This window comes from Grampus griseus (assembly GCF_964374135.1).
Source record: "Grampus griseus genome assembly, chromosome: 1".
Lineage (NCBI taxonomy): Eukaryota > Metazoa > Chordata > Mammalia > Artiodactyla > Delphinidae > Grampus > Grampus griseus.
Window position 1 is genome coordinate 137,735,041 of NC_139017.1, and position 25,852 is coordinate 137,760,892.

General features: G+C 54.3%; 2 protein-coding genes across 4 annotated transcripts in view; one reads left to right on the forward strand and one right to left on the reverse strand.

Moving 5' to 3' along the window:
- Nucleotides 1-414: 414 nt before the first annotated feature.
- On the forward strand, nt 415-13,124 carry FAM151A (family with sequence similarity 151 member A; the record flags this gene model as incomplete). The annotated part of the gene is made up of 8 exons (XM_082671458.1): nt 415-529; nt 2,003-2,149; nt 7,351-7,503; nt 8,493-8,652; nt 10,093-10,317; nt 11,063-11,202; nt 11,947-12,090; nt 12,451-13,124. The coding sequence occupies 8 exons, from the start codon at nt 415-417 to the stop codon at nt 13,122-13,124; spliced, it is 1,758 nt and encodes a 585-aa protein (XP_082527584.1).
- Nucleotides 13,125-13,128: 4 nt separating this feature from the next.
- ACOT11 (acyl-CoA thioesterase 11) overlaps nt 13,129-25,852 on the reverse strand; it is a 45,825-nt gene continuing 33,101 nt past the window's right edge. For 2 of the 3 annotated variants that reach the window (XM_082671428.1, XM_082671429.1), the window contains exons 6-16: nt 25,589-25,724; nt 23,957-24,113; nt 22,644-22,763; nt 21,065-21,209; nt 19,571-19,630; nt 18,702-18,764; nt 18,285-18,368; nt 17,119-17,252; nt 15,036-15,167; nt 14,310-14,436; nt 13,129-13,436 (exon numbers count right to left, since the gene is read on the reverse strand). In XM_082671428.1, coding sequence (XP_082527554.1) covers nt 13,281-13,436; nt 14,310-14,436; nt 15,036-15,167; nt 17,119-17,252; nt 18,285-18,368; nt 18,702-18,764; nt 19,571-19,630; nt 21,065-21,209; nt 22,644-22,763; nt 23,957-24,113; nt 25,589-25,724 — 1,314 coding nt within the window. In that variant the 3' untranslated portion in view covers nt 13,129-13,280. Of the gene's footprint in view, nt 13,437-14,309; nt 14,437-14,645; nt 14,774-15,035; nt 15,168-17,118; nt 17,253-18,284; nt 18,369-18,701; nt 18,765-19,570; nt 19,631-21,064; nt 21,210-22,643; nt 22,764-23,956; nt 24,114-25,588; nt 25,725-25,852 lie in introns of those variants that run through there. The other variant, XM_082671430.1, reaches the window with a different exon arrangement.

The following is a 25,852-nucleotide window of genomic DNA, read 5'->3' on the forward strand; positions in this document are numbered from 1 at the left end:
AGAACCATCTAGGTGTCTCCTTTTATGCAGGGGCAGAAAACCTCCAGGTCTTCAGGAAAGTAAAGTCAAGCTGGATCTAGATCCCTGGTCCCCCAACTCCCAGGCAGGGGCAGACAGGCAGCAGGTGGGGCTCAGTCTAACATCTTCTGCTGACTCTTAATGTGCTCAAAGGTCATTTTGAAGGTGGCAGGATTTTCTGCTTGACCCGTTAAGATCCTGGGAGAGAGAGAGGAGGAGGAGTAGGGCGGGAAGGTAGGAGGGACTTCGGGAACTGTCTTCTGGGACATTTTCCTGGCCCGCTGGGGGACAACTAGGTGCTGCTAAGGCTCCTGCCTCCCATCTGATCCTAGCTCTGAGAGCCTCAGGAGACTCTGCACTGCAAGGAGTGTGGGGCATTTCCCAGAGAGGGTCATCATGGCCTACAAGAAGGGGTGCTCGAAGTGGGCCCTTGTCAGCAGTGCCAGTGTGGCTCTTGTGTTCACCATCGGGATGATCCTGTTCTTCTCTCTGCAGCAGGGCATCCTGCCAGGTAGGAGCTTCCCAGTCATGCCATCTGATCGGCTTCCCCCATCCCTCACTCCTTGCCCCCAAAAGGTTCTGTCCTCATTGACAGCCCTGATGGCCTCCTCTCCCCTCCCTACCAAGACTCTCCTCCATCCACAGCTCTACCTGCCCCTCCCATCACCAACCCCACCAAGACTTGATTCCCAGCAGACAGTCCCATTAACTTTCCCTTCCTTCTTTACCAGGCTTCAGTTACCTGAGGACCAATGAACCTTGGTCTTCAGCCCAGACCTCCTTCTGTGCCCCCAGATGAACATTCCTTCTTAGAGGGTCATGCAGGCATCTCATATTCAGCTGACTGAGCTGAACTTTCCCTCTCCCCTCTGCAACCTCTCCCGGTGAAGGGTCCTCCATCCACACGGGGACCTGGGAGCAGCCTCCTCTCTTCCTCCTGCCTCATGCCTGTATCTTCAGTCCTGTGCCTCGAGGCTCTTCCTTCCCATCCTCTACCCTCCATCCCTGCCCACCATGACTTCTCAAGCCTCTGTCTCCTGCTGGACCCCTGCAGCAGCCCTCCCCCTCCCACACAGTCTCCGCTGCCAGCCTGCTCACACCAGCCCATGCTCGGTCTGCCACCAAGGAGATCTTTCCTTTTTTTTTTTTTTTTTAATTTTTATTTATTTATTTATTTTTGGCTGTGTTGGGTCTGCATTGCTACATGTGGGCTGTCTCTAGTTGTGGCGAACAGGGGTTACTCTTCGTTGCAGTGTATGGGCTTCTCATTGCAGTGGCTTCTCTTGCTGTGGAGCACAGGCTCTAGGCACACAGGCTTCAGTAGTTGCAGCACGTGGGCTCAGCAGTTGCAGCACGTGGCTCAGCAGTTGTGGCACGCAGGCTTTGTTGCTCTGTGGCATGTGGGATCTTCCTGGACCAGGGCTCGAACTCGTGTCCCCTGCATTGGCAGGCAGACTCTTAACCACTGTGTAAGGAGATCTTTCTAAACATAAACCTAGTTTGCTGTCTCCAGCACACACCCAACTCCTTTGCTGGCGCCCAAAGCCATTTACAACGGGATCACAGCCCTCTTCCCATCTTGCCGTGTTCCATTTCTCTGCATTCTGTACCAGGCCAATGGCCATTCCTTTAGGTAACCATATATTTCCTATGGTCAAACCTTTGCTTATACTGTTCTCTGTGTCTGAAATAACCTAGGCCCCTATTTTGGTCAAAGTTACACACCCATCCTTCTAGGTCTCTCTTAAACGTTCCCTTATCAGTGAACTTCCCAACATCTGCAGGCTGGTTCAGAGCATCTTTGTGCCCAGGACCCCACGTATTTCTCTCTCTCCCAGCTCTGATGAATCTGGGGTCCACCGTCTCTGCTAGATGGTGTGCTAGATACTCCCCGGGGCCCAAGGAGGGTTAGTAGGATGTACGGATGAGAGTCTTGGTCTGGGGCAAGAACTGATGTTGACAGTTCCCTTCGCCTTGATTGCAGGCTGTGAGCAGGATGCGGTCTGCCGCTCCGATGCGGACATGCTGGACTACCTGCTGAGCCTGGGTCAGATCAGCCAACACGACGGCCTTCTGGTCACCTGGTACCATGCTGCCAACAGCCAGAAGGAGATGAGGGCTGCCCTCAGCAGTAAGTCCAGTTGCCAGAACTGGGGCAGGCCGGGGCAGAGGTGGAGGCAATGGAGGGAGAGCAGAGGTGGGGCTAAGACAGCACTACCTATGAGGTGGCATTAGGATGGGTATCGCCGCGTTCTTGCCATCCTCCACTTGAGAAAGTGGGGGCTCAGGGGTTAAGTGACTGGCTCAGGTTGTGCAGAGATGTCTGGTTCCAAGGTCACATCCTGCCCTTCCTCCCAGGCCTTGTCAGGAGACAGCTTCCCTGCTAAGGAGGCCTTGGTCCTCAAAGTCTAAAGAGCCAGAAGATGTTTGAGTGCCAGCGCTACCAAAAACGAGCTGTGGAAGCCTGAGCAAGTTGTGTAACTCCTGAGCCTCTGATTCAGAATGATTACGGCAGCCAGTGGGCAACCACTCCCGGTGGGGACACACACTCACATTCCACGTGGGTCTCCTGGGACTACCAGCAGCCTGTTTTGTGGGTGCCATTCGACAGGAGAAAAATGGAGGCTCAGAAAAGTTAGGTGACTTACCTAACTTCACTAAGATCACACTGTTTGAAAGTGGCTAAGCCAGCATTGGAGCACCCAGTGGTCAGCTCCCACTCTCTAAACCACTGCATTATGCCTGGCCCAGTTCAAAAGGGAAGATCACTCTTCCAGGACTATGGGGAAGCTCATTAGATCATGTTCATGTATGTGCTTGTACACTCTAAAGCAGTGACTATTCGAGATGAAAGGAAGGGTCCCCAAATTTGAGCGTGCTTCAGAAAACATATTGCTAGCCCCACCCCTGGAGTTTCAGATTCAGTGGTTCTGGGGTGGGGCCTGGGAATTTGCATTTCTAATAAGTTCCCTGGTGACATTGATGTTGCTGGCCCCAGGATCACACTTTGAGAACCACTGCTCAACCAAAATCCCTCAAGTTTAGGAAAGTGAGATCCAGAGGGTCTTGTCCAAGGTCACACAGTAGGTCTGAAGCAGAGCAAGACCTAGGCGCCAGGCCTCTGGCTCTTACTCCAGCAGAGTCACCAGCAGAGAGCCTGGGAATGAGCATCTGGGAAAGGTTTGCTGAATGAATGAATGAGTCCTTAGGGAGACTTCCTGGAGGAGGCAGGCTTGGTGGTCAGCAGAGGAGAGGCCACCACAGGCTGGGTGGAGCCAGTTTGCTGCTGCTTCAGGATCGGGAGGCTAATGGCCAGACTTGGGTGATAAGAGGCCAGAGAACTCCCTGGCAAGAGGGAGGGCTCTTATCTGGCAGATAAGGCCTGAGGGAAAGCAAAGAGGATCTGCCAGCCCCAGGCTCATCCCAGGTCAGCCCTGGGGCAGCAGGTAAAGGATCAGGCCCCACCAAGTTGGGACCTTGGCCAAGAAGAAAGCTAAGGGCCCCAACCAGGCAGTGCCCAACAGCGTGGAGCATGCAGAGACACCCCTTAGCATAGCTGCAGGGGTGTGGAGGGCCCCAGGCCCAGTCTTCTCCCTGAGGGTCCTGCTAGGCCCCTGAGGTAGGTCTCTGGGAGGAGGGTGGCTCCACAACTGAGGTGGAGACCCTTGGGGGGAGCCAATGGTAGGCCAGGGTTAGGCCGGTGAAGTCACCTTGAACGTGACTGGACACCCATGTGGAGGGGAGGGGCCACAGCAAAGGCCTAGGAGGCAGACAGACTGGGTTCAAATTCTACCTTTTATCATTTACCAGAGGAGTGATTTGGGACAGGTGACTTCACCCATCTGCAGCTCAGTTTTTCCCTCTGCAAAATGTGGGCTGGTAGGGTGACCATATCATTTATCATCCACACCAGGGCACTTTTGATAGTGAAAGAGGACATTATTAATAATTATGCTGAAACAACAGGAATACACCAGACTATCCCAGGCAAATGGGGACATGTGCTCACCCTAGTTAAGTGAGCTACTCCACGTAAATGATAATTAATACTTAGTGAATGCCTAACAACGGATATTTTATTATTTACTTCTAGTAAACGAGGGGACAGGGAGCACAGAGAGGTCCAGTAACCTACCCAAGATCACACAGCTTGCAGGTGTTAGAGCTGGGACTGGAAGCTAGCAGCCTTGGGTTCAGGATCTGCACACTCAGCCACAGCGCCCTCCTGCCAGACGTGATGCATAGAGCTCCTGGCATGTGGGGGAGGGGAAGGAGTGTCTGGTAACTTCCTGTGGGCTCCCTCTGGAGAGCATCACTCCTCCCCACCTGACTGCACCCCTGAGGACCAGGACTCTTACTGTGGCTGCAGAAACCTGATCCTTTCCTCATCTCCTGTTCCTTCACACCCCCAACCAAGTGAGTTGGCCCCCCAGATTCAGCATCTGGAAGGCACACAACAGGGGTAAATGACAAGGGAGAAGACTTCGGGAGGAAGCTGGATCCAGGTGGCGATCGCAAGGAGGCAGGTCAGGTCCATCAGTCTTTAGTCCACTTCACTGAGCGTTTGCTGGGCCCCTACTCTGCACCCAGCTCAGGAGGAGGTTTAGAAATGAGTGAGAGGTGGCCCTGTGTTCAAGGGGCTCACAGTGTCTCAAGGAAGGCAGCTGGTGAAAGTCAAGCAAGGCAGCAGCATCGGAGGTTCACCGGGCCGCAGAGACCTGGGTTCCAGCCCTGGCTCCTGCCCAGCGTGCCCCCACCCTCCCCAGACCGGAACTGGCTCCCGTTAGATGGGGAAGAAGACCCCTCAGTATCCACTCTCTTTTTTTTAAGCAGTTTTTTTTTTTCTTTTTTTTTTTTTTGCGGTACGCGGGCCTCTCACAGTTGTGGCCTCTCCCGTTGTGGAGCACAGGCTCCAGACGCGCAGGCTCAGCGGCCATGGCTCACGGGCCCAGCCGCTCTGCAGCATGTGGGATCTTCCCAGACCGGGGCACGAACCCATATCCCCTGCATCGGCAGGCGGACTCTCAACCACTGCGCCACCAGGGAAGGCCAGTATTCTTTCTCTTGAACTACCCTCTTATCTGCCCAGCTGCCCCCTCGGGCCTGGCTTCTCTGGGCCTTGATGGGTCCCAAACTCTTTGGACCCCTCTCTTTGCATTCCCAGGTAACCGAAAGTTAAGAAAAGAAAGTGCTTTGTGTTCAAGCCATAAACATAAAGGCTACCTTCATATAGCCCTTCACAGTTTACAACGTGCCTTTATGTCCATGTCCTGTAGTCACAGTCCAGGGAGGCTCATCCCCATCTGGCCAGTGAGGACTCCAGGAAGTCCAGAGCTCTGGGCAGGAGGTATAACATGAGGATGAAGTGGGACAATGCAAAGCGCCTGGCTCAGCGCTGGGGACAGCCTGGCACTCAGCTTCCTCCCCCTCCTGGAAATCCAGACACCTAGATTTTAAAGAAATCTGCAAAAATTCTCTGCGACTTTGGGCAAGCGCTATCACCTTTCTGAACCTGCGCTGGTTGACCTTAACTTTTCTATCACCCATTCATTCAGTCTTTTATCATCCAGCAAACATTTCTGAAGCTCCTTTTTTAGGCCTATTATTGTCTTGGCACTGGAAATCCAAGTGATGGGCAACATAGACCCGGATCCTGCTCCCTGACACTAACACTCAGGAAAGCTGGTGCTAAATGAGTGATTACATGGGGGCTGAGCACTCAGAGGAGAAGCTGGCAACCTAACTTAGACTGGATGTGTGGTTTAGGGATGGCCTCCTTGATATTTTAAGCCAACACCCACGGATGAGCTGGAGGTGGCCTAGTAAAGCTGCGGAGGGAAGTGTTGCCAAGACAACAGCCATGTGTAAGAGCCCAGAGAAGGGAAGACAAGATATTTGAGCATCGATACTCGAAGTGCGGGCCACGGACCCGCAGCATGGGCATCACGGGGGAGATTGTCAGACACCTTGGGCCCCACCCCAGACCTACTGAGCAGAACTTGCATTTTAACAGTTCCTGGGTGATTTGTGTGCACATTAACGTTGGAGAAACAGGAGTGGCTGGAAGCTAGAGATTGAGGGAGAGAGGGACTCGAGATGAGATGGGAAAGTTTGCCAGACCTGGTCATGCAGGACCTCACAGACTATGGTAAGGCATTTAGCTTGGACTCTTAGGACAACGGGCAGGGACGTTTTGATTTTTTAACAGAAGTGACACGATCAGGTACGTGTTTGGAATACTCACTCTAGTGGCCGTGTGCAGAATGGACTTGGAGGGGAGCAGAGCTCAGGTCACGAGGCTGTGAGTGTCAAACACAAGAGGCCCTCTGATGCCAACTGTCTGTGATGGGGCAGGAGCTGAGAGCGACCCCGCCGGCCCTCCACTCCATTCCTTAGACAGAGACCCTGGCCGACCATTCTGGCCTGCTTCTCACTGAAAGGCCTCAGCTCCCTCCTGGACTGAACTCTCGGAACAGGCATCACACAGCCACCTGATGGAGTTAACTGTGTGCATTTAAAAGATAAAAATAACGATGCTCAGTGCTGTAAGTGTGCCGGAGATGGGCCAGCTTACGTATTTCTGGCAGGAACATGAGTCAGAAGAATTTTTCTAGACAGTAATTTGTTAGTATGGGCCTTAAAAACACCCTGCATGGCCCTGACTCAAATTCCTTGTCAGGATAAAAAATAATCAGAAAATCAGAATAAAACATGCATCATTATTTGTTAGTAGCAAAAATTTAGAAACTACTATGATGTCTCAGGAATGGGAGAGTGGCTAACTAAAGCAGGGTGAGTGCCCTCAATCGGGTTTTTGCAGCTTTTTTTTTTTTTTAATGAAACATAGAAAAGATTGTAAAAAATGTGTCACTATTGAAAGAAAAAGATTAAAATTATAAATGCAGAGTATTCCCAACTGTGTAAAAACTATAAATAGATAAAAGTGGAAGAAAATACATTAAAAAATGAACTATGATGGAAATGCTTTCCTCAAGTCAGGATAAAAAATAATCAGAAAATCAGAATAAAATATGCACCATTATTTGTTCGTAGCAAAAATTTAGAAATGTGGGCGAATATTTCTCTTTCTGCTTTTCTGTATTTTCCAAATGTTCTATAATAAATGTGTAATACTTTGATGATGAGAAAAATTGCTTTAAAAAAGGAAATGATCTGGGAATTCCCTGGCGGTCCAGTGGTTAGGACACGGCCCTCTCACTGCCGGGGCCCAGGTTCAATCCCTGGTCGGGGAACTAGGATCCCACAAGTTGTGCAGCAAAAAAAAAAAAAAAAAAAGGAACCAATCAAGAAGGAGTTTGTCCTCTTGCACAGGTGACGCTGTGGCCCTGGAGGCAGATGTCACGGTAGAAGGGCTCGGCACAGTCAATGAGACAGGGGTCCCCATCATGGCGCACCCCCCAGCCATCTACAGTGACAACACCCTACAGCAGTGGCTGGAGGCCGTGCTGGCTTCTTCCCAGAAGGGTAAGGACCTCTCTCAGCCCCTCCCCAGCTGCCCAGCCCTCTGGTCCTCAGGCCGCATGTGCAGGGGTCCTTCCACTAGGAAGCTAGTCCAGTGCTCGTCAGGAGTTGCTCGTTGCCTTGGCTTTCCAGCCCACCGCTCTAGAGGCCTGGGCTCGGGGAAGATCAGTGAGACGAGGGATATAAAAGTGCAGGGTAAGCTGCAAAGGGCCAAACATGTTTGGGCCCTGAATCCATGGAACTGGTTACAACATGCTCAAAAGCCAAATTCCACCTTCCCCTCCCATGTCTCTTTGCCAGTTATAGTCAGAATCCAGGCATCACCCTAATGTCTCTCCCTCATCCCCCACATCCGCTCAGCTGCTGCACCTGCCAATTCTAACCCTGAAGCCTACCCCCTGATCCAGTCCCAGTCACATCATCTTTCTCCTGGACCTCCTTCCTCAGTGGCTTCCTGCTTCCAAACTCAGCCCCTACTTGAGTGAGCTTTCCAAAATGCCAGTTGTCACGTCACTCCCCTGCTTTAACCCTCCATGGCTCCCCATTGTCCTCAGGACAAAGTGTGATCTCCTTGGCCTGTCTTGCAACATCCTGCTCTAACTTCTCAGCCTCATCTCCTGCTGTTCAGGCTCAGGTGGCTTAGGACCCTCTGAGCCTGCCTGTCCAAGAATCACAGTCCCTTTTCATCCGATGCTTGACAACCCCTGAACCTGCCCCAAGTCCCAAGCCCTTACCCGTCATCTGCTTCCTCCCCTTGATGATGGGGGACGGGAGCTCATTCCTACAGAGGCAAGTCCTTTCTCTCCAGGTTAGCTCTGCCTGTTTGAAAACCCTTCTTCACACCCAGCGAGAATCTGGTCCCTGTCTTCCCTCCCTGCCCCCAACACACATACCATACCTGCTCTCTCTGTCCCAGGAAGTCATGTCTTCTGTTTCCTTCTTCCTTGAGCACGAGGGACCAGTTCCCCAAGCCCTTGGCCCTCTCCCCACAGGCATCAAACTAGACTTCAAGAGCATCAAGGCCGTGGGCCCCTCCCTGGACCTCCTGCGGCGGCTGACTGAGGAGGGGAGAGTTCGGAGGCCTGTGTGGATCAATGCCGACATCCTGAGGGGCCCCAACATGGCCATCCCGATAGAAGTCAATGCTACACAGTGAGTGTTCGCCTCTCTGCCCCAGCTGTGTCCAATCCTCTTCTGTCAACATCTGGCACAGTAGGTGCTCAGGGGACCTTTGCTGAGTTTGCTTCCAGTCACACCATGTAGTCTGACCTCTGAGCCTTCACACGTGCTATTCCCTCTGCCTCGAATGCCTTTCCCCCATTTCCTGATGAACCTTTGCCCAGTCATTACCTGTCCCAGAAACTTCCCTGACATCCAAGGCCGCTGAGGGCCTTCACTCACACTTTCTCCTAACAGTCCTGATTTCGTTGGACTATCACCGTTGGATTACAGTTTGTCACCCTTACTACAGTGATTATTCCTGGAGGGCAAACAGGGCCTGGTCCAGTGACAAGGGCAACAGTTGGCCTGCTAGAAAAGTCTAAAGCACTGACTCCTTCCTTAGCCCCGCATGAAATCCCAGCGCTGCCATCAACCGCCCTCGTGTAACACCAGCTTCACGGTGTGCTCCAGTTTACAAAGGGCCACTTAAAAGGAGAGCATACATCTGAGTTGATCTTCACATAGCAATGCCAGGTTAGGAGCATTTTTTCTCACCATTTTGCAGATGAGAAAGCTGACAATAACTGAGGCACAATCTGTTGAATGTTTATTATGTGTCACAGGCACTGTTTTAAGTACTCTAGTTGTAGAATACCACTTAACTCTTACTTGAGAATGAGGTAGGTAATATTATTTTCATTTTATTAATACAGGAAATATCTCACTGAAGTTAAATGACTTGCCTGAATCTAGTAATTGGCAGAGGAAAGATTCAAAACCAGGCCCATCTGACTCTAACCTCCACGCTCTTTACCGTCCATCCATCCATCCATCCATCTTTGCAGCCAGTCAGCCAACAATCCGTCTGTCCAATATTTATCACGATTCTCAAACTGAGGTGCATTTGGAAAGCAGCAGTTTGAAAATGTAGTCAGTGGCCCAAGATAAATAATGGTTCCCCTTCTTGGAGTGAAGAAAATTACTCAATAATTTGGGGAGAGGGAGAGGGTAACATTATTTGCCTATTAAAATTTGCATTAAGGCAAAATCTGAATGAAATTTTTAAATAAAATATGAAAGTTCAGAGACTCTCACAGCTGGGAGAACCCACATCCTACACCTGGGGCTTTAGATTCCCCCGTCCATGTGGGTATGTTTACGAAGGCCTGTCCTGCCTGAAAGGATGCCATCTTTGAGAATCAAAGGGGCTGGGTGAGCTGCCCAAGGTCACAGAATCAGGACCCAAACCCAGACCTCCCCAACACCAAAGTCCATGCCCTACTGTGGGACTTTGAGCAAGCCATTTCTGTTCTTTAGGACTGTGCCCTTATATCATAGATGCAAGAGATCCTGCCTCTTCTTAGCACTGTGATGGGAACCTGGGAGATGAGGAAGGGGCTCTAAAAGACCAGCATCTCTGATTCTCTGCAGGTTCCTGGCCTTGGTCCAGGAGAAGTATTCTAAGGCAACCCTGTCTCCAGGCTGGACCACCCTCTACCTGCCCCTGTTCCCAAATGGGACATATACCCGAGCCATGGTAGAGAAGATGCAGGGGCTGGTGGGAGGACTGCCACAGAAGGTCACCTTCCCTGTGCGGGCTGTCATGGTACGGGCTGCCTGGCCCCACTTCAGCTGGCTGCTGGGACAATCTGAGAGGTGAGGACTCCCAGGCCCCTGCCACAGCTCCCATTCCCTCCAAACCCGCTCCCAGGCACTGATGCCCCCAGAAGATCCCAGAGGCTCATGGCTAGAAGGGTCTTATTGATCATCTGGTCCAACCTCTGCTGGTGCTCACATCCTCTACAATGTCCCTGCTTTCTGCTTGTATGCCTCCGGTAATGGGGAGCTCACTATCATATGAGGCAGCCCGTCCATTGACAGACAACTCTGCCCGTTGGAAAGTGTCTACACTGAGACACAATTTGCCTCCCACAGCTTCCTCCCATGGAAGCCAGCTGTTCCCTGGGGCTGCCCAGATTGCACCTATAGCCTCTGCCCCAAGATAGCTCTGTAGGGATTGAGGAAGCCCCATCCCCACCCCTGCACTCTGTCCCCAGCTGCCCCACATTCCTCAGCCTCTCCCCACTGGAGGCCGCCCCCTTCCCCTCTTCATACCTGACCTCTAGCCCCACCCCCTGCGCCCGTCTCTTCTGTCCTTGTCTCCTTCCTAAGACAGGACCCAGAAACAGACACTCCAAATGAGGAGGCAGGGCAGTCCATCTCCCCTCCTTCTCAGTCTCTACTCTCAGTCATCGTTCCCGAGGCCTCTGTGGCTTCTTCTGCCCCCAGGAAGCAGGGTAGTGTTCCCCCCTTGCCCAGCTCAGGTCCAGCTCTGAGCACAGGAGTGGGGCTGAGGGCTGCTGGGCCCAGGCAGGCACTGAGCTGGCTCTCTGGACCCCAGGTACAGCCTGACGCTGTGGCAGGCCACCTCAGACCCCGTGTCAGTGGACGATCTCCTCTACGTCCGGGACAACACCGCCACCCACCAAGTCTACTATGACCTCTTCGAGCCTCTCCTGTCCCAGTTCAAGCAGCTCGCCAGTAGGGAGGGGTCTGGGCAGTGTGGGAAAGGGCGGTGGGGCCGGATTCTGCACAGGGCAGCACTTGGTAGACACGGCAGCAGAGTCAGGTGGGATGGGGCACTGGAAGGGGAAAATCCTAGGAGGGATGGGAGGAAGGAATCGTTTTAAGCGCCAGTTGTATGCCAGACCCCAGTACAGTATGCTAAGCTTTATAGATCTGTGAAGCAGGGATGCCATTTTACAGATAGGGAAACTGAGATTCAGAACAGTTAGGTAATTTATACAAAGTCATTCAGCTTGAACGTGGCACAGCTCCTACTGGAACCAGCAAATTCCAAACCCCATACGCTTCCCCTTGTAATACAGTTCCTCTAAGGTTTACTCTAGCATTTCAGAGAATGGCCCCTCCACTGTACCTGCTAATCAGTGATGCAGACACTACCTTGTCCAAACACCTCACTCCCCTGACTCCAAACCTAGGACAGCCTGCAGTTAGGCCATCTCAGAGGGGACCCATCAGACCCAACATTCCTGCCTTGGGAGCCATCTTGGTGAGGGGGAGGAATACCAGCTTTGGGGTCAGACGGACCTGGCTCCATCAGGTTCCAATCCCAGCAACCCTGCCTACTGGCTGTAGGACCTTGGGCAAATCACCTGTAATCTAGAAAACAGGGAATTACAGCTCCCAGGAAGCTTGCTGTGAGGCTTAGAGAGGATGCGCGGTGCACAGAAGGGCTCTTCATCCTGGCAATTTGCCCCACAGTGAACGCCTCACGGAAGCAAAGCTACTACACGGGAGGCAGCCTGATCCCCTTTCTCCAACTCCCTGGGGATGAGGGTCTGAGCGTGGAGTGGCTGGTTCCTGACATCCAGGGCAACAGGAGCACAGCGACAGTGCGACTCCCAGGTAAGGTCTACCTGCAGCCCCTGTGCTCCTAGCTCAACCACAAGTTTCCTACACTTGGGGAAGCTGCCTCAGATCTCCGTTACCATAGCAACACGGCTGCAAGGTAGGGAGTACAGCGCTGTCAAAAGTGCGGGGCTCCGGGCCTTCAGCACCTGTGAGCCCTCAGTCACAACACGCTGCAAGAGAGGTGGACATGGGCCCCAGGGCTGAGCCCCAGGCAAGGGCCCAGAGCCGAGCTAGCAACTCACTGTATCATTCTGACGAGCCCCGGGCACATTCACAAAGCAGCCCTTCCACCTGGAACCCAGATCTGATCGACAGATCCCATTGCCCCTCTGCTGCCTCCATTGCCTCTTCCAGACAGAGAAGGCATGATCCTGCTGGAAGCTGGCCTCCTGGAGCCTGCAGCTGGGGACCCCGTGCCCATCGTACGTGCCCCAGATGGCCGTGTCCTGACACTGGAGTTCTGCCTGCTGCAGCTGGCCACGCGCGCCGGACGCTGGGGCATCCATGTGCACATAGCAGAGCCCACGGCCCTCCGGCCATCCCTGGCCACACTGGCCACCCTCTCCACCCTTGGCCACCTGCCTAGGCCTGTGTGGGTCGGGGCCACAATCTCCCACGGGAGTTTTGTGGTCCCTGGCTACGTGACTGGCAGGGAGCTGCTTACAGCTGTGGCCGAGGTTTTCCCCCATGTGACGGTGGCACCAGGCTGGCCCGAGGAAGTGCTGAGCAGTGGCTACAGGGAACAGCTGCTCACAGATATGCTGGAGCTGTGCCAGGGCCTCTGGCAACCCGTGTCCTTCCAGCTTCAGGCTGGGCCGCTGGGCCAGAGCGCGGCTGGAGTCGTGGCCAGGCTGCTGGCAGCCTCCCCCCGGGCCACTGTCACAGTGGAACACAGCCCTGGCTGGGGCAGCTATGCATCTGTGCGGGCAGTGCTGCTGGCAGCCAGGGCCGTGGAGAGGACCCGAGTCTACTACAGGCTACCCCAGAGTTCCTACCAAGACTTGCTGGTGGACGTTGGCAGAAAGTGACCACCCAGGGGAGCTGGGCTGGTGGAGCCCTGGGTCCAGGTTTCCCACGGGGGTGGCAGGAAGGAATAAATGCCCCTGCCTCCCTCGGTGCCCTGCGTGTGTGTCCTCAGGGCAGCATGGAGTGGGAGGTAGGCGTGAGGTGGCCGCTGAAGATGCCTAGAGGGTCTGGAGGCTGGGGGCCAGGTCGTTCCGGTTGTCCAGGAGGAACTGCTCACAAGCCTTGAAGGTGGTGTAGAACGCAGACGAGAGGCCAGTCACATTGGTGGTCACGTACTTGAGAAAGCCTGGGGTGGCCTGGTTATAGTAGGACACCTGCAGGGTGGGAAGCCACACTCAGGGAGGCGGGGCATTGGGGGGGGGGAGCTGAGTGGACGTGAGGCGGGCGGGAGGCAGCCTTGTCGCCTGCTAGGAAGGCAGCAAATACCAGTCAGCACTTGAGGCCTTAGAAGACTGCGTGACTGGCGGGTGTGACCCCCTCCACCCCTCACCCCCACCCCGGGTGCTGACAACCCTGGCTTCCCTCTGTCACCACACACCACTGTCATCACGTGTCTCCCCTGCCAGCCGGGAGGCCCTGGAGGACCGGGGCTGGGTCTCCAGAGCCCAGCACAGAATCCCTTTTTTAAATGAAGGTGCTCTAGGGCCATCTGCAAGTTAGAATAAGCCCAAGGATTGCCCTGAGGAGCTCGTCAGTTTCGATGTGTTCCGTTAGCTAGCACTGTCCAAGTCCCTACCTGGGGGGAGTCTCAGAGCCACTGTGAGCTGGGGAAGGGGCAGTGGGCATCCGCAGCCCAGCCACTCTCAGCCTTCTCCCCTACGCGTTAGTCAACACTGACTGCCCTGCTGAGTTTTATGGGCGCTGAGAGCCATTTAAAGCCTTCCTAGACAATACGTAAACGAGGAGATAGAATTTTAGATCAGAACCTGGGGCCTCTGCCCTCTGTGTCCAGTGCTTTTTCCAAGACCCTGCAGTGGCCTGGGGCTTAGCACAGATCAGGTCTTAACGAAGGCTCATGTTCAGCCCCTGACACTCCTAGGCTCCCCTGAGCTGGAAGAGAGAGACTGCTGGCAGGCAGGGGAGCCTGAGTCGGGAACTGTCTGAGCTGGACGGTGCTGAGTTCTGGACACAAGTGTGGCTTTGGGGTGAATCTGGGTGGGAGGGGGAAAGGAGACACCCAGCCTCACCTTGGTCAACTGATCCCCCTCGTGCCAGAAGCAGAAGCCTGAGCAGATGGTCTCCCCACGCCTGTACTCCGAGGTCTCGAGGTGCGTGGGCAGCGTAACTGACCTCATCGCAATGACATAGGGGTCCCTGGAATGGAGGAAGGGGGTGGAGGGGACACAGGAGAGGGTGAGGGCCTGGTTCCAGAGTCTGAGGCACACAGAGCCTGGCTCTGGGCCAAGCTGGAAAGAGGAGATGCCTGTGGGTTAGCAGCTCTGAACTCACCAGGAGCCAGCGTGACTGCACTGTGGACTTTCTGGAAAAGCCCCTCCACTGCAGACACTCAGGAAGCAGTGTTGCTCTTTGGGACTTTTGCGCTTCATCTTTTTGCCTGTCTCTAGCAGAAGTGATGCCGTCTCTCTGGCATCCCCACCATGGCACAGCTGACAGCCTCACCACCCTTCAGCCAACACAGGGCCTTCAGAGGCTGGAGGCCAAGGAGTCAGCCATGTGAGAACTGGCCTGTCTGTGGCCTGGGACAAGGCGCCCTCACTATCCCAGGGACAGAGACCACCCCGCTTTAGAGCATGAGTGACTAGAGGGGCCAGGCATCCCCATGTCCTCCATTCTACCCACAGTAAGACCACTGCGGCCAGTAGGAAGCAGAGGGCTGACTCTAGGCTGATGTCCCCTCCCTGGGGAGGAAGATGAGCCCTGCCCACCTCCCGCCCCAGAAGGCAGGCACGCACCTGTTGTCACAAGGCTTCCGCCGAGAGGCCAGGATCACAAAATCCTGGGGCTTGGGGTCACCACCGAGGGCGGGGCTGATGATGTGGTAGATGGCATCATCCTCGTCCACCTGCTGCACTAGCTCCACGCTCCTGTGCAAAACCCACGGGCGTCACACCAGCTCCTCGTGGGAGAGCAGGTCTGACCCAGGCCCTCCCATGCTTCAGCTGCCCTGAGCAGATGCTTGGGGTATATTTCACCCCTAACACTGCTCAGCAGGGACCACAGGAGGGCAGAAAAGGCTGTCAAGATAAACACACACACGGGCACACAGACACATACACAAGCAAATGAACACACACACCCGTGGGCACACATGTGCACAGATGCATAGATAGACACCCACCGACGCACACACAAGACTATGGGTGTCTGTCTATGTGCAGACGCACATGCCCTACACAGATGTGTGATGATTTAGGAGCTGTACTGAATATTCAGTGAGCACCCACTGTGTGCCAGACACTGTTCTAAGAGCACTATGGGTACTATCTCACCTAACCCCACATCAGCCCATGCAGTTGGTACTCTTAGTATCCCCATTTTATAGATGAGGGGGCTGAGACTCAGAGAAATAACTCACCTCCGGCCACAGAGCTAATAAGGAAGCAGGTGTGGGACGTGCTTGGGCTGTTGGGCGCCAGAGCTGTGCCCCTCAGGCCCGGGCACACTGCACGCGTGTGCCCAGGTAGACACACGTAGGCTTACACCAACACGCGCACACACACAAGGACATCCACGCAGAGACACACCCAGCCACGTCCAGACCCGCCACCTTTTCCCTGCTCTCCCGCCCACCCTGGAAGCTGCCTCAGGAACGGCGCAGCTGTGGGCAGGGTGGAGGAAAGCTGCTAGGGCCTCCCTTCCCCTCAGGACACACCCCCCAATCCCATCAAGCATCAAGATCTGATTGGGCCTTCAAGGCCCACACCAGCCCGCCTCCTCCAAGAAGCCTTCCTACCACATGCCCAACCCCTTCTCCCCAACATCCACCACCAAATCACCTCTCAGGCTTCCAGGATGGCATGGCCAGCAGGCCTGAGGCAAACCTAGACCAGGGCTTTTTAAAGCAACTCAGCCCTTCTTGCAAAGAAACCTTATGCAGAAAGCCTGTGTGTGAACAGCTACAAGCGGGCCTGCTTTGGTGAAGAGAGATGGGGAAAGGTAGGGGAAGGCCAATTTGTCAAATATCAACTCACCAAATGACCTGCTTACTGAATTTCCAAATGCACAGGCCCCCCTTATGGATACACTGAGGAATATAGGCTCCTCTTAATAAGCCATTGGAGAAATGATCAAAGAACCCCCAAAGGAGGGCGTTGGCATAACAGAAAATGACTTGAAAGGGATTTGAAAAAATACCAGTTTCCACTTCAACATTCCCATATTAAACACTGAACTTCTGGCTATTTTCCTAAGCAAAAACTTACATGGAGAGTCAATAAATTTGGGGAACAAGTGCATTTATAGGAATAACATTTACATTCAGGAACTCACTACATTAAAAAATAACATTCCTGTACATTCCTGTACATATCCACACGAAGAACTGGCAAACTTGGTAAATTCAGCAAATTGGCCGTTCTCTGAGTTACCATGAGTCTGGGAGGGGTTCCCACCCACCCCCTCCACTTCCAACTACCTCCCCAAGCAGTCCCTGAGCCCCTTCTGGGAAGGCAGAACTCCACAGAACACGCTTTGAAAATCACTGATCTATCCCTGGGTGCAAATCTACAACCCACACCTCAAGTACCCATTTTAAGAGGAGGGAAACTGAGGCCCAGAAAAGACATGACTTGCCATGGTCACAGTTAGTTAGGCCAGGAACAAGACTTAAACCCAGGCCCCCGACTCCAATTCCAGGCTCACTCTCCTCCCTGAGGGCTCAGACTACCCTTGACTCTGATGCTCACCTAACACATAACCAAGTGCCCCACCCCCATCCTCCCTGCTAAAGGCCGGCAGGCGCTGAGCACAGTGGGGGGACGGCTCAGGAGGAGACACCTGAGGGCCCACCTCTGCACCCCACCCCGCTACCCTCACCGGTAGTGCTTATCCCATTCGGGCCTCCGACGGAGGTCTGAGAGGAGCAGGAAGGCCTGGGCGGCGTCCACGTTCACCAGCATCTCCATGTGGAAGGAGAGGAACTTGTCCTCCTCTAGAGTGTACAGGCGGACCTGCGTGGGCCAGAGGGCAGCCTCGTTCCTGCGCCTCCTCCTCAGCCTATGCTGGGGATCGGGGCTGGAAGCTCAGGGCTGCCACTGATTGCTGTGTGACTGTGAACAAGCGACTCAACCTCTCTGAGCCTTGGTCGCATTCCCATGTAAATGGGGAGATTCAGCACAAGTGGATGGGAAGGTGTCTGAAGGAGCAGTGACTGTATGCATAAGCACAGGATGGAACGGTACTCACTACGAAATGGAACAAACTCAAACAGGCACTCAACACGAGTGAATGACTTGTGCCAAGAGAAAGAAGTCAGATTGAAAGGTTATATACCGTATGACTCCCCGTATTGGGCATTCTCAAAATAGACAAAACTAAAGGGACAGAAAACTGATCCGTGGTTTCCTGGGGCTGGGGGTGGGAAGAGGCTTGACCACCATGGGGAATGAGAGAAACTGGGGGGATTATGGAAATGTTCTGTATCTTGATTATGGTAGCGATTCTGTAACTTTATGTGTTTTCCCAACTAGTAGCATTATACAGTAAAAAGGGGACATTTTACTACATGTAAATTATACCTCAATTTTTTTAATGTGGAAAAATTTTGTTAAAAGGAGATAAAGAAGCAGGGGCCGACACAACAACAGAATGAATCCTCAGAGCCAGGTGCCGTCCAGCCCCCTAAAGTCACAGGCCAAAGTGGCAGAGCTCAAGTCCTCCCTCAGCCCGCGCTTGCCCCAGGCCCCCATCCCAGCAGCGCGTCACTGTAGAAGGAGCAGAGAGAGGGAGGACTCAGCGGGGGAGGATGAAATGGGTGGCAAGAAGGTGGGTGGGCAGGAGAGGATCCGGAGGGGGGACCCCCACTCCAGGCCCTGGCGGGGCAGGTTTGCTTCTCTAACTGAGCTGGTTTCATGGCCTCATCCAGCTCCCTTTAAGGAAACTCCCTTTGACTGGAGTGCTTTGAGAGGGTTTTTGTGTCTCACAGTCAGCCACCTCTGGTGGCTCCGAGGAGGAAGGAAAGCTGGGAGGGTGGGGTCAGCTACCTGGCTGGTCTCTGAGGACAGCACCCAGTTGTCCCTGGCCACGAGCATCTTCAGGGAGGAGACGTTGTTGTAGCTCAGGTACACCTGGACAGAGCACACAGAGAAGCCTCAACTTCCGCCTTCCTCGGGAGCTCCGTGCCGGGCTGCGCTGGGGCGGGGAGAGGAAACTGGACGTGAAGGAAGGGGCCCTTGGCTTTGGGAAAGGAGGCCGGGGCTTGGCAGACTCCTCCTCCTCTTGGGGCCCCAGCTCCCTCCTGCCAAGCAAAGGGACACAGGAAAGCCCTGGGCTACCTGTGCCAGTCTTGAGGCAGCAGTATCCTGTCCCCTCCGGGCCTACCTCCAAACCCGCTCACAAGAGGGGAGGATCGGGGATCCCAACGGGCCTGAGAACGGGCCGCTCAGAGCAGAAGGCCTTACCTGGTTGCTAGGGTCCCAGGGGACAGAGAGGGGCATCTCCGCCTGCTTACAGGACACAATGTACTTCCTGGGAGAGAGGGAAAACAACAACCTTGTTCCCTTGGGAGCCCATCTCTTTCCACAGACTTCACTGCTGGCTTACTGTGTGCCAGGCCCTGTGCTCAGCCCAGCGGCGTGGGAGAGACTCCTGTCTGGCCAGGGAGACCGGATGGGACACAGAAAACAGCAGCTGAGGACATACACACTCAGAGGCGGGGGCGGGCTGGGGGAAAGGTGCAGACCCCCAACACCCTTGCTAAGCGACTTCACCCTATGCCTCAGTGTCCTCAGCTGTAAAATGGGATCAGTGGTCACACCTGCCTCCTCATGGGGTCGTCACAGGGAGAACAGTGCCTGGCACATGGTAAACCCTCCACATATGCGCACTTTTCTTATTAACATCGGAGGGTGAATCCTGGTGCGTTGACAGCCCTTTCAAGTTTGTGAAGTGCTTTCACAGCAGAGTCATTCACACCTGGATTTGCTTCTTAAGCAATTGCATCTCCTCTCAGAGCCTTTCTTTCTTCATCTGCCAAACGGGCATCAGATTCAATGGGAGGAACACAAGAAGTAAATTTGGTCACACCTGGCCAGGTTCAAATTCTCATTCTGCCCATCATTCCTATCTGAGTGCCCGTGGCCACCTAATCCCTCTGTCCTCGCCTGTACAAGGGGCCAGTAAGACCACTGTGTCATGAGGCCAAGACCAGAGGCTGCCTGGATGTAAAGGCCCAGCCCAGGGGAAGCACCGAAGAAACACAAGTTCCCAGGGCCAGGGAGCAGACAGGGAAGCCCTAGAGCCGTGTCCACTGTCACCACCCGGCCCCCACTTTCCTGTCCAGGCGAATCTTCTTCCTGGCACTGGCCTCTCGGTACCGCCGCTCGCCATCCTGGGGAGAGGAGACAGACTGTGGCGCAGGAGGGACAAACAGCTTGCCCCCGCCCCCATTACTGCCTGCCCCCTTCCCCAAAGGGCCCAAGGAGACCCTCCCTGCAGCCCTAAAGTGAAGTTCAGATCTCACTGGGGCAGCCTGCACAGGACAGTGCCCCGTCGCTGAGCTCCAGCCCCAGCTTCCCCTGAGGCTCCCTGAGTGACTCTGGGAACACCACCTGCCCTCACTGTACCTGCTTCCTCCTCCGTAAAAGGGGATCCCCAAAGGGCACTTACAATGCTAAGAACCCACATTTATTGAGAACTTGCTATGGGCAGACATGCTTCTGAAGTGTTTTCCATGCAAAACTGCATCTAAGCATTATTGGCACTAGTACTATCCCCAATTATTTTATTTCATTTCATTTCATTTTATTATTTTAATTGCCTGCGCTGTGCGGCTTGCGGGATCTCAGTTCCCCCACCAGGGACTGAACCCGGGCCACGGCAGTGAAAGCCCAGAATCCTAGCCACTAGGCCACCAGGGAACTCCCAGTACTATCCCCATTTTACAGAGGAGGAAACTGAGTCACGGAAAGTCTAAGTGGCTCAGCCAAGGTCACAGGGCTAAGGAGTGGGGATGGGAACAGAGCCCAGACGGCCTGAACCCAGAGCCCACCCTCTGAACCACTACTTCTAACGTCTCCCGACTCGTGAACGTTAAGTGGCAAAAGCCTGAAAGGGCCTCGTGGACTGTCTACAGTCCCACCGCCTGCCAGGCTCCCTGCTCCTCCGGCCACCACCCATCCTGACTGCCCAGCTCTGGAGCGGGGGTCTTCACAGCCCATGCTCAGTCTTGTAAGGTGGGTGGGCTGGGTGGGTGACCTTCCTGGAGAGAAGGGGCAACCTCTCCAAGGTCACTCCCTGGCCCCCTAGAAGCAAGCCCGAGCCGGGCCCAAAGGAGGCACAAGGGAACATTGTTTAGAGCCAGCCTTGAACCCAGGTCCCTGACTCTCATTTCTATGCTTTTTGCTCCCCTGTCACCATGGTCAGAGCAGTCGCCACATACTCAGCCCGGAGCAAGGTCAGTATCTCCCCAACAGCCCTGCGAGGCAGGAACTGCAGATACACCCTCCTTACAGATGGGGAGTGAAAGCTCACAGAGGGCACCTGCTAGAACGTGGCCAAGGTGGGGTTCCAACCCACCTCTGACCCCAAAGCCAGTGCTCTTACAGCTCTGCAGGCTCATGAATGCCTGTTAACACCCAGCACGTGGTCTGAGTTCTTCCAGGAAGCACAGGGTGCCTTCCTTGCACAAGGAGCATCCCCGTGGGCGGGTTATACCGGGGCACTCGGGGCTGGCTGGGACCCGGCAGAAGGACAGAGCTGGGTCCACTCCCCAGTCCTATCACCCTGGGCAGAGAGGGAGGGGGGCTGGTAGTGGGGCACTCACCCCAGGCTGGGGTCGAATCCAGGGCAGCATCTGAGGCTGGTTATCTGCATCGAGGACCACAAAGGTCATGAAGGCACTGTTGATGTGCCGCCGCTGGGTCTCGGCCTCCTGGCGGTAGGCCTCCACACACACGCCCACCTCCATGCTGAGGGGAAAGGAGGGCTGGTCTCAGCTGGAAAGACCTTCCCGAGGCCACCCCCTCCCCAACACGCACGCACACATGCACAGAGGCACACACGTACTCCTGCAGTTCCTCCCACAGCCCAGATCAGAGTCCGATGGGCAGGAAACCCAGAACTGTTCCCTTTCAACAATGTTTACAGAGTGCCCACTGCACCCCTGGCCCCATGCTTGTCACTGGGGTCACAGAAATGAATAAACCAGTCCAGTCCAGGTCCTCACGGGCTAACAGATAGGGGATGGGGCAACAAACGTCTATATAAAATACGTCACGTAAGCTGCAAAGGGTGATGGAAAGACATAAGAAAGGAGGTGGAGGGGCAGAGGCTAATTTGAGAAAATGTTCATCATACGCCTATTCACCAGCTCTCTAATAGCCGTAGCCATGCCCCTGACAGCTCGGTCGCTGCTGTTTCTGTTTCTCCGACTGTCGTTATGAATAATAAAAGAGCAGCCACCTCCATTCCCCCTCACTTAGGAAGGTCTGTGATCCCAGAATGTAGACGTTATGCAGATGGGGAAATCAAGACCTAGAACAGGGCGCTAACTTGCCCAAGGTCACACAACAGTCAGGAAGGAAGAGAACCTGCACTAGGAACCAGGCCTCACGGCTCCTACCTAGTTCAGGGCTTTCCCCCTGCATGACAGTAGAATGTGTGATAGTCAGACTGTGAATAGTAAAATAATAATAATAATTTTAATAATAAGCAGCAGGAATGGCTGACCTTCACTGAACGTTTTCTCTGGCATTCTACCAGTAACCCTTCATTGAATCCTCACAGCTACGAGGTAGTTGTGGTGAGCCCCATTTTACAAGTGAAAGAAATGAGATTCAGAGGGGTTAAGTAACTTGCCCAAAGTCACACAGCTGATAAGCCATGAACCAAATTTGAACCCAGGCAGCCTGGCTCCAGATCCCTCACTTTTAACAACTACGCTATCATTGAAAATGACCAAATCTTTGAAATCACCAAAAAGCTTTCATGGGGGTATCAGAATTCATTCCAAAGGTAAGGGCTCTGGGAACTAACTGCTGTTTTAGGAAAAGGGTAGGAAAGGGTTTGATAAACAAGGCAACACTGGCAAGAGGTGGCCCTGTGACCTGAGCATCCACAGTGTGGCAGGACCAGAGACAGGAGCCGGGGAGAGAGACAGAGACACACCAAGCACATGGTGTGACCTGTGACAGCGGCAGCACAGGGCTCGGGAGGCCAGAGAAGGAACATCAGAGCTGAATCTTGGTGATGGTAAAGGGACCCAGCAGCCAGGCAGAGTTCAGATCTCATAGACCTCGTCTACAGGGGAAACAGTTCCTGCAGTTTGGCAGGAAGGTCCCTTCTTATGTCAGGAAGAGCCCTCAACCCCAAGAGGCCCCATCTCGCCCATCCCAGCCCCATACCTGTTCTTGAAAGCGTTGTTCACGATGGCCTTCAGCACCAGACGGTCCCCAACCTGGGACGGGCCCCGGAAGTGGAACATCTCAATGGCCTTCAGCGTAGGGTGGGCATGGCACAGACGGCTGGAAGAGGCGGGAGTCAGGGGGACAGACAAAGGCCTCGAGTGCTTCAGCCACTGGCTTGGGCCAGCCTTCTCCTGCTGCCCCCATCCCCAGACCCAGCCCAGAACCACACGTACCACCCTCTGGCCCACCCACTCCCACCCAACCCAGTGACAGCTCTGCCCAGAGGAAGAGAACTAAAGTCCAATATCACAGCTTAGAATACTGAGGTCTACGTGCGTAGCTGGAAAAAAGCTGAATTTGAGGTGACATAGGAAAGGGCAGGGCTTGCGGTAAACCTTTTCCTTCTAACTTTTACACCCTAGCACCTGCTTTTCCTACTATCTGGAAGCCCTCCCTTACCCAAAGCTACTCGTCATTCAAGGCCCAGATGAAGTACTCCTCCTCCAGAAAGCCTTCCCTGACTATACACACTCTGACCGTCCTCTGAGATCTTATCACTCTCATAGCCTGGTCTGCCCAAAATAGCATTGCTTATGTACTGCGTCCACAGGTTAAACACAGAGGAGGGGCCATTGGAGCTGGTCTCTAAAGGGTGAGGAAGAATGTGCCTGGCTGAGGAGAACGTGGGTTGGGGAGGGCACTCATGGCAGAGCGAACAGGAAGTACAAAGTCATGGAGGTATGAGAGTGCCAGTTAGTGAATGTCAGTTATCATAACTATAAAAACAAGCCCCGATACTTGGAGCAGAACAAGACCTGGACTGGCACAGAGGTTATAGGAAAAGGAAGTAATTATTTCCACCTCTAGGGAGAAGGAAACAGTGAAAGAGGCTTCATGGAGGAGATGGGCAGGATTTTAGCAGACAAAGAATACTGGAGTTGGCATGATGGGAAGCCAGCCAGGAGTGAAGGCGGGGGATGGGAGCATGGAGGATTGGAAGGGGAAAGGCAAATGGCTTGATTTGCAAGAAGTGTTAAGATCCAGGAAGCAAAAGCGAGTAGGGCCAGGGCAAGGGGAGGCCCTGGTGCCAGCCGGGGGGCTTGGCATTTCCCATGCCATGATGGGAACCACGGAAGGAATGGTGAGCTCACAGAAAATCATTCCTCTCTGGTTCTCTGGGTCTGAAAGAAGAGCCAAGCTTCTGAAGCCTTGAATGCCAGTACCAAGCTGGGGTTTCTCCCGCAGAGAGAGCTGGCCGAGGGAAGGAGGAAGAGAAAGGAGGAGAGGCACAGGCAGGCCACTTCCCTCACCTGGCTGCAATGGTGGCCACGTTCTCCATCCAGGCCATGATCTGGCCCCCGAAAGTATTGCCCTGGTGATTGGCGTGTGGGGGCAGGACCAGCTCCACACTCTCCACTCGGGTCTTCTCGGCTGGCACCATGCGACTACAGTCTCTGCTCTCCAGATCTGACCAGAGAGGCGCAGAGGGAGGGAGGCGGGGAAGTGAGAAAATTCCCAAGGGCAAACCCTCCCCATGCGCAGCCCAGGACCCCCATGCCCACCAGTCCACCCCACACAGATTCTTTTATTTATTCAGCACCAAGGAGGTGCCGTGCATCTCCCATCTCCTGGGGCGGGGGGGCGGGGGGTGGGTGGGGGGTGGGGTGGGGAGAGCTCATCAGGGAAGGCCTGTGAAAGAGGTAGCCTTTCACCTGGCTTGCAGGCTGTGCAGAGATGCCACAGGCAGGGAGGAGGGGAGGTTGAAGGCCTGAGCCAAGTTCTGGAGACCAGACAGGCAGGACAGTCACAGGGAGCAACGAGGCTTTGGCTTAGCTGGAGCTGAGGGCAAGTAAAGGAACAGCACCCGATGAGGCTGAGTGGCCAGCCAAGGGCCTGGATACCAGGCTCAGGCATTTGGACTGATGCTTGGGTAGAAGGGCTGTCAAGACAGGAGGGATCTACAGGGGCTGCAGTGGGATGGATGGTTCCCGTGGGCCTTGACAACTGTAGAAAGAGCTGGGCCTGCCCAGCCATGGCCTCCGGGCCCAGCATAAATAACAGCACACGGAATTCAGAGCACAGCTCACTGCCTTCACTGGTGTTTGCTACTTCCGCCTGCTCTCTCTCCACTCTGGGCAGCTGAACCACCCTTGGTTGGTCCTAAAATTGCCTCCTTTAGGTTTCAAGGATGACTCTGCATTCTAGTGTTCCGGACATCAGTGAACAAATCCAAGGTCTCCCCTCTAGGCCTTTGCCCAGCCTGTGCCCTCTGTCAGAAAACCCTGCCTCACCTCTCCACCTGTCAAAATCCTCCCAGTCCCAAGTGGACCTTTGTGTGCTGGTACAGGACACTCTCCAAGATACGCTTTAAGGGGAGAGAAGCAAGATACAGAACAGTATGTACTGTATGTTTACTTTTGGGTAAAAAGAGAGGGCAAACTGGTAGGTAGTGTGCTTAAATATGCAGAGAATACTCTGGAAAGATGCCCCCAAATGACGAACAGTAGCTGCCTCTGGAGGGAGCCTTGGTTCTGGGGTAGAAGAGAGTCTTGCTTTTTACTCTATCTCTATGCCTACACCTATCTCTTTCTACCTACCTACCTAGCTACCTATCTGTTTTTTTAAAAGTCCTAGGGTTTCAAGGCCAAGCTCAACACGACCTTCCCAAATACCTTGACTCCTAGAGACCCAAATGCATTTAGCGGATTAAAAGGGTTTTCTGTATGTCCCAGGTCCATCTTCATGGCTCCTGGGAGCTGGGCGAGATGTCCAAACGCTCCCTTTTCCCCAAAGGAACCTTGAGGCAAGAGGGCCATCCAGGCCTGAGGCCACCCATGGGTGGACACCCCAAGGAGACTCCCTTCCTCCCTCTGCTCAGTAAGGGCCCAGGACAGAGGGGGCCATGCAGGACATGGGCTGCCCTCTCCACGCACGGCGCTCACCATCCTGAATGACGCAGTTGGCCAGGAGGTCCTTGATGGTGTCTGTGTAGACCAGCCGCATGCGCCGGCGCTCGGCTGCCACGCTGTGCTCTGTCTTCTCCTCCTCGGTCCGCGGCGTGATCTGCTTCAGCTTCACCTGTGGCAGGGGGTGAGGTGGGGGGTGCTCAGGACAAGTTTCCTGGAATAGCGTGAGAGCCTGTCCCCCAAACGGCCAGCTCACGCCTGGGGCTGTTGGATGGTTACAAGTCTTGCCCCCTCTTTGTC